At 55.3% G+C, this 15,427-nt stretch overlaps 1 protein-coding gene across 1 annotated transcript; it reads left to right on the forward strand.

Annotated features, from left to right (window-relative positions):
- Positions 1-2,395: 2,395 nt before the first annotated feature.
- SELPLG (selectin P ligand) lies at positions 2,396-12,506 on the forward strand. The gene is made up of 2 exons (XM_080821979.1): positions 2,396-2,547; positions 9,969-12,506. The coding sequence occupies exon 2, from the start codon at positions 9,974-9,976 to the stop codon at positions 11,210-11,212; it is 1,239 nt and encodes a 412-aa protein (XP_080678105.1). The 5' UTR covers positions 2,396-2,547; positions 9,969-9,973; the 3' UTR covers positions 11,213-12,506.
- The last annotated feature ends 2,921 nt before the right edge of the window (positions 12,507-15,427 follow it).

Below are 15,427 nucleotides of genomic sequence, written 5' to 3' on the forward strand. Positions count from 1 at the left end.
GGAAGACGTATGGGAATAGAGAAGGGGCTGGCCATCCTTGGGCCACCCAGAGATGAGGGCCCAGAGCCTTTCCTTCGGTGCCTCTTCTGAGCACCCGCCCGCACCTGAAAGTACCCTGTTTACACATCTTTACACCTGTGCGTGAGTGCTCTGTGCACACCCAGCGTACGTGCAACTTTCACACCCGGATCGCACTCCGAGGGGCGGGTTTCCATCAGGATGGAACTGGTTGGTCTCTTTTTTCCAATGTTCCTGTCAAGTCAAGTATCATCGCTTTGCTCTCTGAAGGCATTTGGGGAACCCTTTTCTGGGCTCCGCCTACAGACGTGGAAACCCACTCATTTTGAATGCTTGGATCTCGCAGGGGTTAGGTGTCATGAGATGTGGTTGTTCTGGTCTTCACTCGGATGGCACGGGCCGGAATCCTCGTAGTGGTGGTTGCTCCTCAGCAAGCACATTCAGCCACTCTGGTCTTACCTTGAAATCACGTACCTGCCCCTGAGTTATCCCCTTTCCTTTTGCTAGGGGCTTGCTGGCCTGCAGAGGAGACAGGCTGTGCGCGGCTACTCAGCCAGGACCATCATGGGCCAGGGGGTGAGAGAGTGGGCTTTTTCCTCTTGTTGCCTGGACCCGGCTCTGCCCCCCACTCTGCGTGACCTTGAGCAGGGCACAGCCTCACTTCGAGGCTCAGTTTCCCCAAAAGACTGCTCCGAGCGTTCTATGAGCTGATACGATGCACAGTGTCTGGAGTGTGGCAGAGGCCAAGGAAATGTTAGGCATTTGTATTACAAGGCTTTGCAGGCGAGGAAGCCGAGGCTCGAGAGAGGACACTTGCCCAAGGTCATGCAGCTCGTATGTGGCCCGTTATCAGCCCCCTGGCCTTGAGTGTTGTCCCCCAAAGGGTCCTGCTCCTGGATGGTTTTCAAAGCTCACAGATGGCATGAAGGACCAGGGGTGGGTCTGTGGTACAGTTTCCTTTTCCCCAGGTTGTGCCCAACCCTCCTGAGAAGCAGCTTGTGGCTGCTTCTGGGAGAGGGAGGAAGGGATGCATCTGGGGGATGTGGGACTCTGCCTCCGCTTGTTCCGGAACCCCCTCCAAACACTAGTCCTCCCCCCCAGTGCTGCAGGTGGGGTAACAGCTTCAGATGCCATCCCATTCAGAATTTAGCGAATGGCCAGCTCCCCTGGCCCCGTGGCCTGGAAGGGGCCGGTCCCCACTCTAAGGTGACCAAGTCATTTTGCTTTGCCAGAGACTTGCCCAGTTTTAAGCCTAAAAGCCCTGCATCCCCAGAGGTCCTTCAGTTGCAGGCAGACTGGGAAGGTAGGTCCCCCTCCTTTGTCTTCTGTATCTTTAGGACCTCTCCGTTTTTTTCCAGAACTGTGAATTTGGTTCAGGATGAGCTGGGTTGAGGGCTGAGGGGTGGGGACCCAAGGCCGTCCCAGGGGAGGGACTGTCCCGTCTCCGATATACCTGGGGGTCTCAGTGTTCCTCTCTCTCTATAGACTGGGAAGTTTTGGGGAGCTTCCAGAATAGAGGTTCTTTTTTTTTTTTTTTAAGGATTTTATTCATCTATTTAGTTGTGTGTGAGAGAGAGAGAGAGAGAGCGTGAGCGAGCCCAAGTTGGGTAGAGGGGCAGAGGGAACTGGAGAGGCAGACTCCCTACCAAGGAGGAAGCCCTATGTGGGGCTCGATCCCAAGACCCTGAGATAATAAGCCACTTCTTGGAAGATTCTCCTGACAACCCCGTCCCCTGCCCTAGCTCACCGCAGGGTGACACTCCCGCGTGTAATGGTCTGTTCCCTTGTTCACCTGCTGGCTTCCCCACCAGATGGAAGAGCTCCAGGAGGACTGGAGCCTGGAAGAGCTTGCCTTCTGGACCTCAGAGCACCCAACCTGACGAACGAGTCAGAATGGGGAGATAAATTAAGCAGGTCTCGCCCTGGTGGAATTTGCCACGTAGTGCCTCAGAGCAGGTACTGCTTATGGCTAAAAAGACCGCCTGTGCCCCCAGAGGGGGACCCTGAAAGAATGGCTACCTCACATCTGCAAACCTCAGGAAGGTCTGTGTCCCATGGCTTCTCCCACCCGGATTCCCGCCTTGGATAAGAATCTAGAACCATCCTCATTTGCATCGGGTCACTCCCTTCCTTCCAGGGTGGGGCCCTCCTCACCCCTTCTTCCCACACCGTGGGGTCGTGCCTCCCACGCAGCCCTCCCCAGGAAAGCTTCCATGTGGTTTTCGGCCTGGGCACGGTTACCGGAACCCGAGAGGGTCCCCGTCTCCCACTACCCACCCAGTCTCAATCCACACCGCCACCAAAGCTGTCACAAACAAGGGGGTGTGGGCCGTCACGTGGCCCTGTCTGAGTAACCACATTCTCGCTTCCTTCTTTCACACAGACCGTTGAGGCTTGGCGGGGTCCGGGACCACGGCCGGGGTGCCACAGCAGTACTCTGGCTGTGTGGGCTCCGTCCCGGGTCGCTACAGCAGAGAAGCTGCTTCTCCTGGGCCCCCGAGGCGGCCGTCCCATGCTCTGCTGAGTAAGGTAGGCGCCCGCTCGCCCACCCACAGGGAGCGGCTGGGGAGGGCGGTGGCCTGGGACCAGCAGGCCCACCTGACAGCAGTGGGCAGCCCAGGGCAGGACCTGAGCCTGACTCTGAACCAGAGCCCCGGGGACTCAGGGTCAAGGTCGTGGCCTCATTCCGCTGTGTCTTCTGGATCCTGCTCCCTCCCTCAACTTCCGTCCTACCCTCCCATCAGGCTTGCCGGCACCAGCTGGCTTGAGGGGGGTGGGGGGTTCTAAATTTGAAAAAAATCACAGAAATCAGGAACAGGTCCCTAACAATCATACGAGCTCTGCTTTCATGCAAGGCACAGGGAGGTGAGGGGATTGGCTCAGAGCAGAGGTAGGTTTAGATCTGGGTGATTCCAGAAAGGGAGAGGGCAGGTGCAGGCTGTATCCTGAGGCCACTCAGGCTATGGGTCCATAACAATACTGTCTCCAAAGTCATGTTTTTCATGCTTTTTATAAAGTTGAGAAGATGACACTGGTCTGTAGCAAATCATGAAAATACTAGAATTAGGATACTAACTAATATTGCTAGCAAAAGAGAAAATAATCATAATTAGAATACATAAACAATGATCAGGGCTCCGGTCGCCTGTAATTATCTTCCTCCTTCCTGACCCTCTTGTTTTCTTCTTTTCCCATCTTGGACTTCCAACCCACTAAGACCAGGTCTCTGGGTGGGCAGGGAGCTCAAGAGGTGACCCTCCTGGCCCCAGACCCCTCAGCCGCTTCCTCTGGGGCTTGCCCGGCCACACCCGAAATGGTAGATGCTTCCCTCACCAGGCTTGGCCAGCGGCCAGGGGAGATTGAAGCCCGGATGGCGGAAGGGACTGGGCTGCCAGGCTGAGCGCCTCCCGGGAAGCTCGGCCGGGCAGGAGCAGGGTCTTCTGATGGGCCGGGCAGTCATCCAGAAATGCTGTGCCTCCCTTTTGCCAATGAGAAAATTGAGGCTCAGAGGGGAGAAGCAGCCGCCCATCATGGCCTGCCTGGGAGGTGGCTGGCCTTGGACTCGCTGCCCACCCCCATCTAGCCACAGGACCCTCATAGAGCCCAGGGTGACCCCAGCCGTGGTCTCTTGGTCTCCTTTGCTGAGCTTGAACAAGAGGACGGCAGTGGGACCTGGGGCTCAGGCTGGAAGAAGATAGGATGGATGGAGTGTGTCCATGCATCTGTGTGCTGGTCCATCTGCCTGTCCATACACAGTTCTTCAGACAATCCTTAGTTGGTAAACTAAAACCAAGTGTGGGTCTCTTTGAATTCATTTGTGCAAAATACCTTGCCTCCTCTATGCTAGGCTGCCGAATTCGGGGTCCGGAAGGTAAAAGTTGGTTTTGTTTTGTTTTGCTTTGGTGGGTGCAGGGAGCAGAACAAATCTTAGCCATCACTGTGCCCTGTGTTCCTGCACAGGGCTATGGAACAGTAAACAGGTGTATCTGCGGTATCAGTTTATGGGGATGGGTGGTAATTAGGTAAAAAAGCAGCCAGAAAGGGCTCCTTGATGGGGTCAGTGGCGACGATGAGAAAAGTCGGGAAGGGCAGGACGGCAAGCCCAGTGCAAGAACACACATGCCGGTTGCCTCTATCCCATTCCCAAGTCCCCTCCTGCAATGGGCCTTTGGTGAGCCCCCAGGAGGCCAGGCCTGTCGGTGCTGGGGACCCAGTGGAGACCCTGCCCTGCGAAAGCTTGCAGTCTGGTGGGGGCGGTGGTGGGGCAGCACTGTGCCTGTGCCCCACTGGGCAAATGTCACAACACCGGCTAAGTGCCTGCCTGTCTGCTAAGTCCTGAGCATGGGGCGTGAGCAGCAAGACATCTGTGGTTCCCATTCTCTTGAAGTTTATGGGTCAATGGGAATAGAGTGTTAGACAGACAGTAAACAACATTTTAAACGATTTAAACAATGGGAACGGTTAATTGTGCCTGAGCAATCCAGGTTGGCTTCTTGGAGGAGGTGTCATTTGCTCAGCCCTGGAGAACAGATGATAGGAGGCTGTGACTGTGAGTTGGATCTGGAATGAGAACAGCCAGGGGCAAGTTGCTGAGCCCTCTCCTACTGGGTGCGTGACTCTAGGTGCCAAGTGGGTCTCTGTTTCTCTCTCGCATCTTTCACGTGCGGTTAGTAGAGGAGATGCTAGGGCTTGGGTGAGCCAGTGATTCATGCATAGCTCTTAGATCAGTCCCTGGAACATGGTCTACACTTGATTCCTGTGATTTGCAAGCCAGGGATGGCCTGGGGTTTGGTGTAGAGACAGTTTTCTAGGGCTCCCTATCCCAGCCCTCGCTGTCAGACAAGATCAGAGGTACGTCGGGGCACCTGGGTGGCTCAGTGGGTTAAAGCCTCTGCCTTCGGCTCAGGTCATGATCTCAGGGTCCTGGGATCGAGCCCCGCATTGGGCTCTCTGCTCAGCGGGGAGCCTGCCTCCTCCCTTCTCTCTGCCTGTCTCTCTTCCTACTTGTGATCTCTGTCTGTCAAATAAATAAATAAAATCTTAAAAAAAAAAAAAAAAGGATCAGAGGTACATCAGAGCTATTCCAGGGTGGGATTTTTTCCAGGCTACGGCCCTGAATGCAGAATGACAGAGACAACAGCTGGCCATTATGGAGCACTTACTGTATGCTAAACACTCAACCTGAACCAGCTCACTTCAACCCACAACCACCCCACGAAGTGTACGTGCTATCATTGTCCTTGTGTTCTAGACGTGGGATCTGGGGCTCAGAGAGGTGAGTTCAGTTGCCCACGGTCATACAGCTTGTGCATGCCAGAGCTGAGCCTTGATCTGGTTTGATGCTGGACCTGATCCCGAGTTGGGCCAGGGCCTGTCCTGGCTGCCAGGACTGAGAACTGCCCTGGGGTCAGCGGGGGTTGGAGGGAGTGGGGGACACCTGGGCCTCAGTTTGACCTACTTGCTGATCTGGAGCCTCCCCTTCTCTCGGCCTGCTGTTCAACCCACACCCTGAGATGCTCTGTCTTTCCAGTCCCAAGCTTCCAAACTCTTGAGTGCAGGGATTCCCGGGATCCAAGATTCTGACTGTGAAGTCCCAAGCTTCTCGGAATTGCCATGGGGTCTTTCCCGAGCAGCGCTGGGGGTGCCGCCCGCAGCCATGCCTGGAGCAGGGCGCGGCCCTCCACCCCCTCTGCGGCCCCTGCCAGCAGCCTGCCCCTCCACAGCCTGGGTGGGGCCCCAGCAAAGCAACCTGGTTTTAGGGTAAAAGACAGGAAACGGGCCGTATCTGACCTACTCCGCTAGGCAAGCAGGAAGAGAGGACGTAGTAGCTCTTTGCCCCTCTCTCAGAGCCCCTCTCCTGTGGTAAGTGACCGTCTTCCTGCCTCTGGGGGGAGAAAGGTGTAAGGGGAGGGCTTCACCACTCTGAGGAATTGCCTTCAGTCTTCTGAGCCTTGCTGTCCTCATCTGTATAATGGGAATCGTAGCACCCAGTGCTGGTGTGGAATGGTCCAGCCTTCTGATACGCCATTCTCATTGTATAACAATATATTGATCTTAGCAAATATTAAAGTCAGGATCTTACTTGCCAGACACAGTGCTCACACTCTGCCCCTCTCCTTGCCACCTGCACGGCCCCCTCAGAGCCCCAGAAACCCCAGGAGCTGGATTTTCGTCCTGTTAAATGAGCGGATGCCTGCCCAGCTGCAGCCTGGCTCGTGGTTGTGGTGTCCGTGGTCCCTGTAGTCCCTCTCCCTTGAAGCCCGTGGAGTGGCGGGCACCAGGCTGAGGTGACCAGCCAGCCCAGCCTGCCTGGGACCGAGGCAATAGGACGAGGGATAAGGGGATGAGAGGTTTTGAGTACTAACAGCGGGAACACCCTGGACAAGGTTGTCGCCCCCAAATAGACCTGGGCTGGGAGATGGGGCTTTCCCGGTGTGCCCTCTCTTATCTCCACACACACGGCGCTCTCTGCTCTCCTGCAGGAGCCCATGGCATCTCTCACTGCCCCTGGGGGAGGCAGGGAGGCCACCGCAGCCACACCTTCCCTGACCCTGAGCTTTCTCTTTCCTCTGCGTCTCTGTCCGCAGCCCCGAAGAGGGTCCCCCGGTAAAACACCCCTACTGGATGCCAGATATCAGAGACCTTCCCTGCAGCATGCTATCTGATTCTCAGATCCATTCTTTTTTTTTTAAATTTTATTTATTTATTTATTTATTTGTCAGAGAGAGAGAGAGAGAGAGAAAGTGCGCATGAGCATGTGCACAAGCAGGCAGAGCGGCAGGCAGAGGCAGAGAGAGAAGCAGGCTCCCCGCGGAGCAAGGAGCCTGATGCAGGACTCGATCCCAGGACCCTGGGATCATGACCTGAGCCAAAGGCAGAGGCTTAACCGACTGAGCCACCCAGGCATATTCTTTCAAGCCAGATTGCCTATTTTACAGTAAGGGAAACTGAGGCAACCTGCTGGGGTTACACAGCTGCTGAGTGGTCTCCCCTCCAAGCTGCCTGTGCATGCTGGGCATGGTGGGGATGGTGGGGATAGGCACAGGGAGTGGGCAGCCTCCCCTTCCACGCCTTCCTCCCTGCCTCTGGGCTGCAGAAAGTCGGGTCCTGACTCATCAAGGTGCATCCTCCACCCAGGAGCCCGGGGGTGGGGCCTTTTGTTTTTGTCCCCACCCTCTCTGCTTCCAGGAAGTGGCTGAGGGCTCTGCCTTCCAGGAACCGAGAACTGCCAAGTGGGGGTGGTGGGTACAAGTCTTGGTAATTTTGAAATACGGATCCTAAAGTTCGCCCTGCCTCCCCCACGAGGAAAGTAAGGCCGAGATTACCCCCAAGCGGGAACTCCACCCCTGTGCAAAGACACTCTGCCTCCTAAAGGCGGGTTGGGAGGCCAAAAATGTTCATGAGCACGTGTGTGGGGGAGGGATACATTTATTAAGCTCCTACTACTGCAAGCCTGGAGCTTTGGAGTCCATCATCTGCGTCCATCATTCCCTTAATAGCTCAATGAGATAGAGGCAGATTGGTATCCCCAGTTTACAGATGAGAAAACCGAGGCTCAGAAACTCAAGGTCATACAGCTTAGAAGGAACAGTGCTGGGATCTGAATATCTTTTTGTCTGACCCCATGGTCTGTGTCTCAGTCCTGTGCCGTGCATAGCACCTAGTTCATATGGGACAGAACTTTCTGGATGAGATGGCCCTCAAGGTCCTTCTTCTTCCTCTTCTCCTTCTCCTTCTTCAAGATTTATTTGTTTATTGGGGTGGGAGGGGCAGAGGGAGAAGGGGAGAGAGAATCTCAAGGAGACTCCATGTGGAGCACTAAGCTGACCGGGAGCTTGATCCCACGACCCCGAGATCATGACCTGAGCCAAAATCAAGAGTCGGATGCCTAACCGACTGAGCCACGCAGCTGCCCCGAGGTCCTTCTTATTCTTACCCTGCCTTCCTTCTCTCAACCGGGTCCCCAATCCCAGCCACAGAAACCAAGACAGCCAGCTAAGGTCTCTTCCAAGCCGTTGCTCCTTCTGCCCCTTTCAGCTAGGTCAGGTTTCTCCACAGAGCCTCCTGGATCTTCCCTGGGCTCCAGTCTGATCCCTGCCACTTGCCAGCTGTGTGCCTTTGGGCAAACTGCTTTACCTGTCTGAGCCTTATCCCTCCTCAGTAAAATGAAAACAGTTGTGAAGGCCTGATGTGTCTGGTGCCGGTATCGTAAAGTTTGGTTTAAGGAATTATTTTAAGACATGATCAAAGTGACATTTTGTTTTTATTTTTTTATTTTTTATTTTTTAATTAGTTGATGGTTCTCTTGTCTGGGGCCAGTGCAGTAATGAGGGTGAAAGTTTTGTGTGTGTGTGTGTGTGTGTGTGTTTTAAGACTTTATTTATTTGACAGAGATCACAGGTAGGCAGATAGGCAGGCAGAGAGAGAGAGGGAGGAAGCAGGCCCCCCGCTGAGCAGAGAGCCCGATTTGGGGCTCGATCCCAGGACTCCGGGATCATGATCTGGGCCAAAGGCAGAGGCTTTAACCCACTGAGCCACCCAGGCGCCCCCAGAGTGACATTTTAGAAACGAACATCAACTAACAGGTGAAGGAGGTCAGGTTGAGCCTGGAAGCTACGGAACCTATGAGTAAGCTACAGTCACTCAAAGGAGGAGGAACAACCGGTTTGCTCTAAATTATGTGAGGTACAAAGGAAATACTGGAAATGACCCAGGCTCTGCTCCAGACACAGTGCTTGGGATTGTGCCCTGCTGAGGGTATAATGTCCAAGAAAACCGGGAATACCTCAATCCTGGCCCAGAACACAGCTGTCACTCCCCACAGGTTCTTCAAGTGCATGATTCTGAATCCTGCAAACAACCCGCCAGTGCAGGGGGAGCATGAGGAGAGCACGGGTGTTCACAATGCCAGGAAGAAAGACCAAGGAGAGAGTTGAAAGGAGAGGCACTCTCCTTTCTGGCTGCTGGTCAGGGGGCAGAAGGGTTCCAGGAGAATGGGCCCCCAGGCAAGTGAGGTGACTGTCAGCTCCTGGAGGGCAGGACCGTTCTGAAGAGATGGGAGTTTTCTCCTGGCCCCAAATGGTACAGTTGATGGCTCTGGGCCCTTATGGACTTACAGGAGAGGCTTACTGATGGAGCCCAAGTAGCTGCCGTTTGCTGGAGCTTGCGATGGGAACGAGGTACTAAGGGCTTCATTCGTAGGCATTGCCTGTTTCGACCTCACAATAAACTATGAGGTAGGTACCGTCATCCCAGTTGTGGAAGTGAGGACCAAACCAAGCAGAGACACTGAGAGAGGATGGGAAAAACTGAGAATCTGAGGGACAGGCCAGCCCTGTGTAGGGTGGGAGCCAATTCGAAGGAAAGTAGGAGAGAGGGATGTGGAGACACAGGTCAGGAGCAGACTCCAAAAGGCCCCAAAGGCCCAAACAAGCAGCTTGATCCTGTTGACCCATGGTCTCCAGACTTGCTGGCTGGTGGACCCCATCCATGGGCAATGTATGTACATGGATCTATCCATGAATTGTAAGCAGGCACTACTGGGCTCATGATAGATGATGAATGTGTGCAAAACTAGAAATCACAAGGGGTGACAGAATTGTCTAACAAGAAGTTCTGAGAGTTTCTTTCTATAGCTCGGTGGACTGTCTTGCCTACAGTTTTGCAGTTTGAATCACCAAGGGTAGGGAGATAACATTTCTAGGCACCATAGAGGAGAGTGGCAGGGCCCTCTGGAGGGACCTATGGATGTCACTAAATAATGATAGTTGTTCTTTGCGGGGGAGCCCCTGTGTACCAGACATGCGCTGGGTCCTGTGGATGCTTGACGCTAGGTGCCTGCCCCATCAGACGTACTCCTGGCTCTGGCTGTCCACCATTGCAGTAGAGGGGGCTTGGCAAGCCCAGGGGTGAGGCTGTCCTGATGTCCCTCTGTCCGTGTCTCCCCCCAGGTGCCATGTCTCTGCAAGTCCTCCTTCTTCTGATTTTGCTGGGCCCTGACAGCAGCCTCCAGCTGTGGGGGATAGGGAAGAATGGAACCCAGGAGGCCCCAGACGCCCTGCTCGCCCGGGGCCGGAGACAAGTGGATGAGGACCAAGAAGAGGACTCGTATGACTATGTTACAGAAGGCACAGGCCCTCCAGAAATGCTTACAGATAACCCTGGGTCTTTGGCCCTGACCCCAAAACTTCTGGCAGAGTTGGCAACATTGAGGCATGGAAATCCTGAGCCAGACACTCTGGAGGTGACCACAGGGGAGTCGGCTAGCCTGGATGCAGGAGGGGTGACCCTGGGGAATTTAAGCATGGAAGTGGCCACACAAGGCATTCCTGTCACACTGAACCCACTGACCAAAGAACCGGCCACTACATTACCTCTCATCACAGAGGCTCCATCCACAGAGGGGGCTCTGTCTACAGAGCGGGCCACTACTGAGGCCCTGTCCACAGAGCCAGCAGCCACAGAGGCACTGACCACGCAACCTGCGGACACAGAGGCCCCGTCCATGAAGTCTACTGTCGTGGAGACCCTGTCCACAGGGCCAGAAGCCACGGATGCCCTGTCCACGGGGCCAGAAGCCACAGATGCCCCGTCCACGGAGCCTGCTGCCACAGAGGCCCCATCCATGAAGTCTACTGTTATGGAGACCCTGTCCACAGGTCCAGAAGCCACAAACGCCCTGTCCACGGAGCCCTCTGCCACAGAGCCCCTGTCCGGAGATCCAGCCACCACCATAGGGCGCCTAACCACCGTCCCTCTTGTGACCTCTGATCCTCAAAACAGCACCACTGTGGCAGCGGGCAATTTGTCTGCTGTCCTCACCGAACAATGGAAAAACAGGCAGCGTCTCTCCCCACAGAGCTCCGTGGCCCCCATTCCCACAGGGGCCCCAGACCGCATCCCTGTGAAGCAGTGCCTACTGGCCATCCTCATCTTGGCCCTGGTAGCCACAACCTTTCTCGTGTGCACCGTGGTGCTGGCCGTCCGCCTCTCCCGCAAGAATCACATGTACCCCGTGCGCAATTATTCCCCCACCGAGATGGTCTGCATCTCATCTCTGCTACCTGAGGGGGGCGAGGTGCCCCCTGCCACAGCCAATGGGGGCCTGCCCAATGCCAAGAGCCAGGGCCTAAAGGCGGAGCCTGGGGAGGGCCGAGATGGGGACGACCTCACCTTGCAGAGCTTCCTCCCTTAACTCCTCCGTTCGTCCGCCTGAGCAGGACCCTGGCCTCCTCGCTCCCTCCAGGGCCCACCAGGCTACCACCGAGCACCCAGGCTCTGTTCCATGGTCTGGGTTTCCTTGGGGCCCCCCAGGGATGGGGATCTTTAGGACAGGGTTGCCCCACAGGCCTGAAAGGGGCTGAACTCCTGTAGCCAAAGCAGGACTGGTGAGCGAGCCGCCTTGGTCTCCCTCCTGCCTCCAGTGGAGGCTGGGGAGGTCCCCCTACCTCCCTGCCTCCCACCTGTCTGGGCTCCCTCGAATGCCTTCAACCACTGAGGTCTCCTCTCCTGGAGCCCAGGGAAGACCCAGAGTCTTCTGGCTGCACTGGTCACCATACAGGAATGGGCATTTGGGGGAGGGGTGCCGGGTTCCGGAGGCCTTTCGCGATCACCCCTGCACTTGGGGGCAGCTTGGCTTTTCTTGGGCGTCTCCCCAGGGAGCCCAGGGTGAGATCCTGGCCCGAGGTCTGGGGTGTACTTGGAGAGGCTTCTTTGAGGCTGTGTGGACCAACGAGCTTCCTTCTGGGGACAGAGTAACCCCTTTCCTGCCCTCTCTCGTCTGCCCCTGTGCCTACATTTTAGGGAGGGCTCTGTCTTGTTCACTGACGTATCCCACTCCCCAGCCCAGAGCCTGGTACAGCACAGGCCTTTAATAAATATTTGATGAACAAATGATGCCTGAATGTCTCAGGGTATCAGGGTGCCTCCTTTTGATGGGGACTGGTCCTTTGCTGTTCAACCCAGCCCCCTCCAGGAAGCCCCCTGTCTGGGCCTAAAGTTGACTTCAGCATCATCTCTTGGATGCTGGGACATGTTGGTACATCCTTGGGCAGCTGGAGAAGGTTTTAGGCTGTCATGGGGACACAAAGGCTGTTCCCTGAATCTACTTTATTCAACTCACCCCATGACCTAGTTCTGGCCTACAGAATTTGTCCCCCCGTCCCCTCAAATCTCAGACAAACGTCAAGGCCATCCTCCCTGGAAACCCACCATGACCTCTGCCTTCTATAGGGGGCCTGTCTCCCATTTAACACTCACCCCTCACAGGGATGAGCACAGCTGAAGCCTATAAGGTTTCTGTAAAAAGTCTAGGGTCAGCAAACCTTTTCTTAGACGGCCAGACCAAAAATATTTTACGTTTTGCAGACCACGTGGTCTCAGCTGCAACTTCTCAACCCCATCCTCCGTCTTCATAGATCGAAGTGGTGCTGGATGGCATGTCACAAATGAATGGTGTGGGCTGGGTTCTAAATAAAACTCTATTTACAAGCAGGCGGCAGGCTGTATGTTTGCTGACCCCCGATTTAAGCATTGGGTGAGCACCCCAGTAGCGTGCGACGTTGTGATTTTAGCCCTAGGAGCCCCAGATTGGGGGAAACTCCGCAGCCCCAGCAAATCAGGACCACTGGCTGCCCTACTCAAGCTAGGCTCACTGTGTGCCTGCGTTACTGCCTTCGGACCCACGCTGACCCCGAGGGTCGCATCAGCCCGCCAAAGCTTCCAGAGTGGCAGGAGCCCGGATTCAGACCTGGGATCTTCTGCCTCCTGATCCTTCTCCGTCACTCTGGGATCAAGAGAAGGAGCTGCTGCGACAAGCACTCTGTTCTACCTTCTGGGAGGGGAATACAGCTCATCTTGGTGGAATGTTTCTCTTCTAGAAAAATACCTCCAGTGGCCTCCTTGGGAGCCACGGATCCCTTCACTTCAGTGGCCTGCAGAGAGAGTTCAAAGACAGGCTTGAGTCCCGGTAGGTATCGGCTGCAGCTGGAGAGGGGGTTGGGAGACTGGCCCGGCAGGAGGGCACGTACCTGGCAGGCCCTGGGGGCCGAGTCAGAAGTGGAGGGATGTTGGCTCCTGCCCCCAACTCTCCAGTGTGACATGCAAGGAAGGCATTCAGGGTGCTTTGGTGGGAGAGGGGTGTCCACCCTGGGCCGGGGCAGCTGACCCTAGAAAAGGTGGGATTATGAATTAGGAGAAACATGGGTTTACTTGCCCTTTGGAAATGAGAGAAAGAGATGGGGGACTCGACATCATGGAGTGGGCCCAGAGGCCGAAGGACTTGGGGGACATCTGAGCAGTGTCACCCCGTCCTTCTGGGCAGGGAGCAGGTCCCCACGTTTCCCGCTCCACTGGAGGACACTGCTGCCCCAGAGCCCCTTGGCGGCTTTCCCTAAGGCCCCGCGACTGAAGCGGGCGTTGGGGATGACAGGTGCTCGAAGCAGCCACCAGGAGGCGCCCGCCACCAGCTTTTGGAGCTGTTGAGAGCCCGGAGCTTCCCAGTGTGGCAGTAGCAGGGGTTGCAGAAATAGGGACGGGCTGCGGACATAGGACGAGGGCTCCTGGGGTGGATTTGTACCCAAGCGGTGATTTGTGGTGCTCGCCAACATCGTTGGTGTAAATACTCCCATGCTGATTTTGAGCCACCAACTATGCATAAAATAAACGATACAACAAAGGTAAATCCTCTCAAGAACATAGATAAAAGCAGAATTTAGTAAAATAATTAGGAAGTGATGAGTGTTGAGTATTGGAGGTTTTTTTTTTTTTATAATTTAACTTATGAAACAACTGGCTTACAAAATTCTGCAAAATCCAACAGTTGGCCCTCGGAGATGGTTATAGCCTGTGCTCTCCTCCTGCCCGACCTCCCCTCGACCTTGGACTTCACTGCCTGAGTCACCCGTTCTTCCATTCGGCACATATCTTCTGAGCACGAACATCAACAACATCACCACAAGTCCCCTCAAACAGCTTGGGAAGGAGGACTTGTATTCTTCTTATTTTACAGAAGAAGAAACTGGGGCAGTCACCTGTCTCAGGTCACATATAGGATCTGGGACTGGAACCCAGGCCTGAATCAGAAAACCCTGTTCCTACCACAATGTTGTGCTGTCCTCAAGGTCACAGCAGGGTTCTGGGGGAATGCCGTGCCCGAAACTCTCCCCACTGCTGACCTGTCCTGGTTTCTGGAAGTCCCCATTAATCACCCTTGCATCTCCTGGTGGCTGAGGGAAGGCACTGATACTTGTGAAGGTGACAGGGTCAAGAGCAGGTTGCAGTAATGCTGGGAGTCCAGGACAAAGAGAGATGGCAGTGGGAGGGGGCTGCGGAGTGGAGCCAGCATGTCCTGGACATTTAGTGCATGTCCAGGCCCAAGCTGAACATTTCAGCTGCATGATCTACTCAGGCCTCCTGGGACGTGACTGTAATTATTATCCCATTTTACTGCTGGGGAAACTGAGTTTCAGGAGGCTGGATCACTTGCGCCAGCACGTTGCATTGCTAAGAAAGCAGACTCTGCTGACTTCAGCTCTGGCGGCAAGGAAGGAAGGAGGGTAGACAGGAAATCAGGAAATGGGGGCGGGAGAGGGGGATGCATACTAAGTTTACTCTAGGTCTCTTGTGTCTCCCGGGCTGGGTTGCCAGCCCTGCGGTGGTTTATCCGGCAGCTGATCTGGGCAGAGGTGCCTCAAACTTGCCCTCTATATCCTGCCCCATTTGCCATGCAGCCAGGCCACATAACTCAGCTATCATGGTGTGTCCACCCTGTGCCAGGCACCATGCTAGCTCCCGGGGATGCCATGTGGGCTCCTGGCCTGGAGGGAGAACGAGAGATTCATCCAAGGATCACCTAGAAAAATAGAAGATCGTGAGGCCCAGAGCCCAAAAGGAGGGGTGCTGAGGGCTGTGAGCATGTGCAATGTGGCCAGACCTTGGGCGTAAGCTGGGGAGGGGTCAGGACAACGTTCGAGGCTGGACAGGTGCAAAGTTGTTGAGGGTGGTTGTAGAGAGGAGAATGCTCCAGGGACTGAGGACAGTGTAGAGAGCAGGGTGGGGGCTTTGGGAGAATGGTCGAGCCTGGGACGGCGGGAAGGAGCCAGAGTGGCTGCAGGGGGTGGGGTAGGCAAGGGTGCGTGAGAATAAGAGGGCCTGAGTCAGCGTGGGGGGCACAAGAGGTGGGGGATCGAGAGATAACTGAGAAGCAGGAAGGGTAGGAGTTGGTGATGCACTGGCAGGGTGAGGAGGAGGGAAGCGAATATGTGAGCGTCATCAGTGGAAGGAGCAGGTTGGCTGGTGGGATGGGCTTCGGCCCTGAAGAGAGTCTGGTCAATGTCCAGGCGGAAGGGTCAAGATGGCTGGCGGAAAAGATGTTCAACATCATTAGCCAATGACAGCCCCTGTGAGATGT

This window comes from Martes martes (assembly GCF_963455335.1).
Source record: "Martes martes genome assembly, chromosome: 13".
Classification (NCBI taxonomy): domain Eukaryota; kingdom Metazoa; phylum Chordata; class Mammalia; order Carnivora; family Mustelidae; genus Martes; species Martes martes.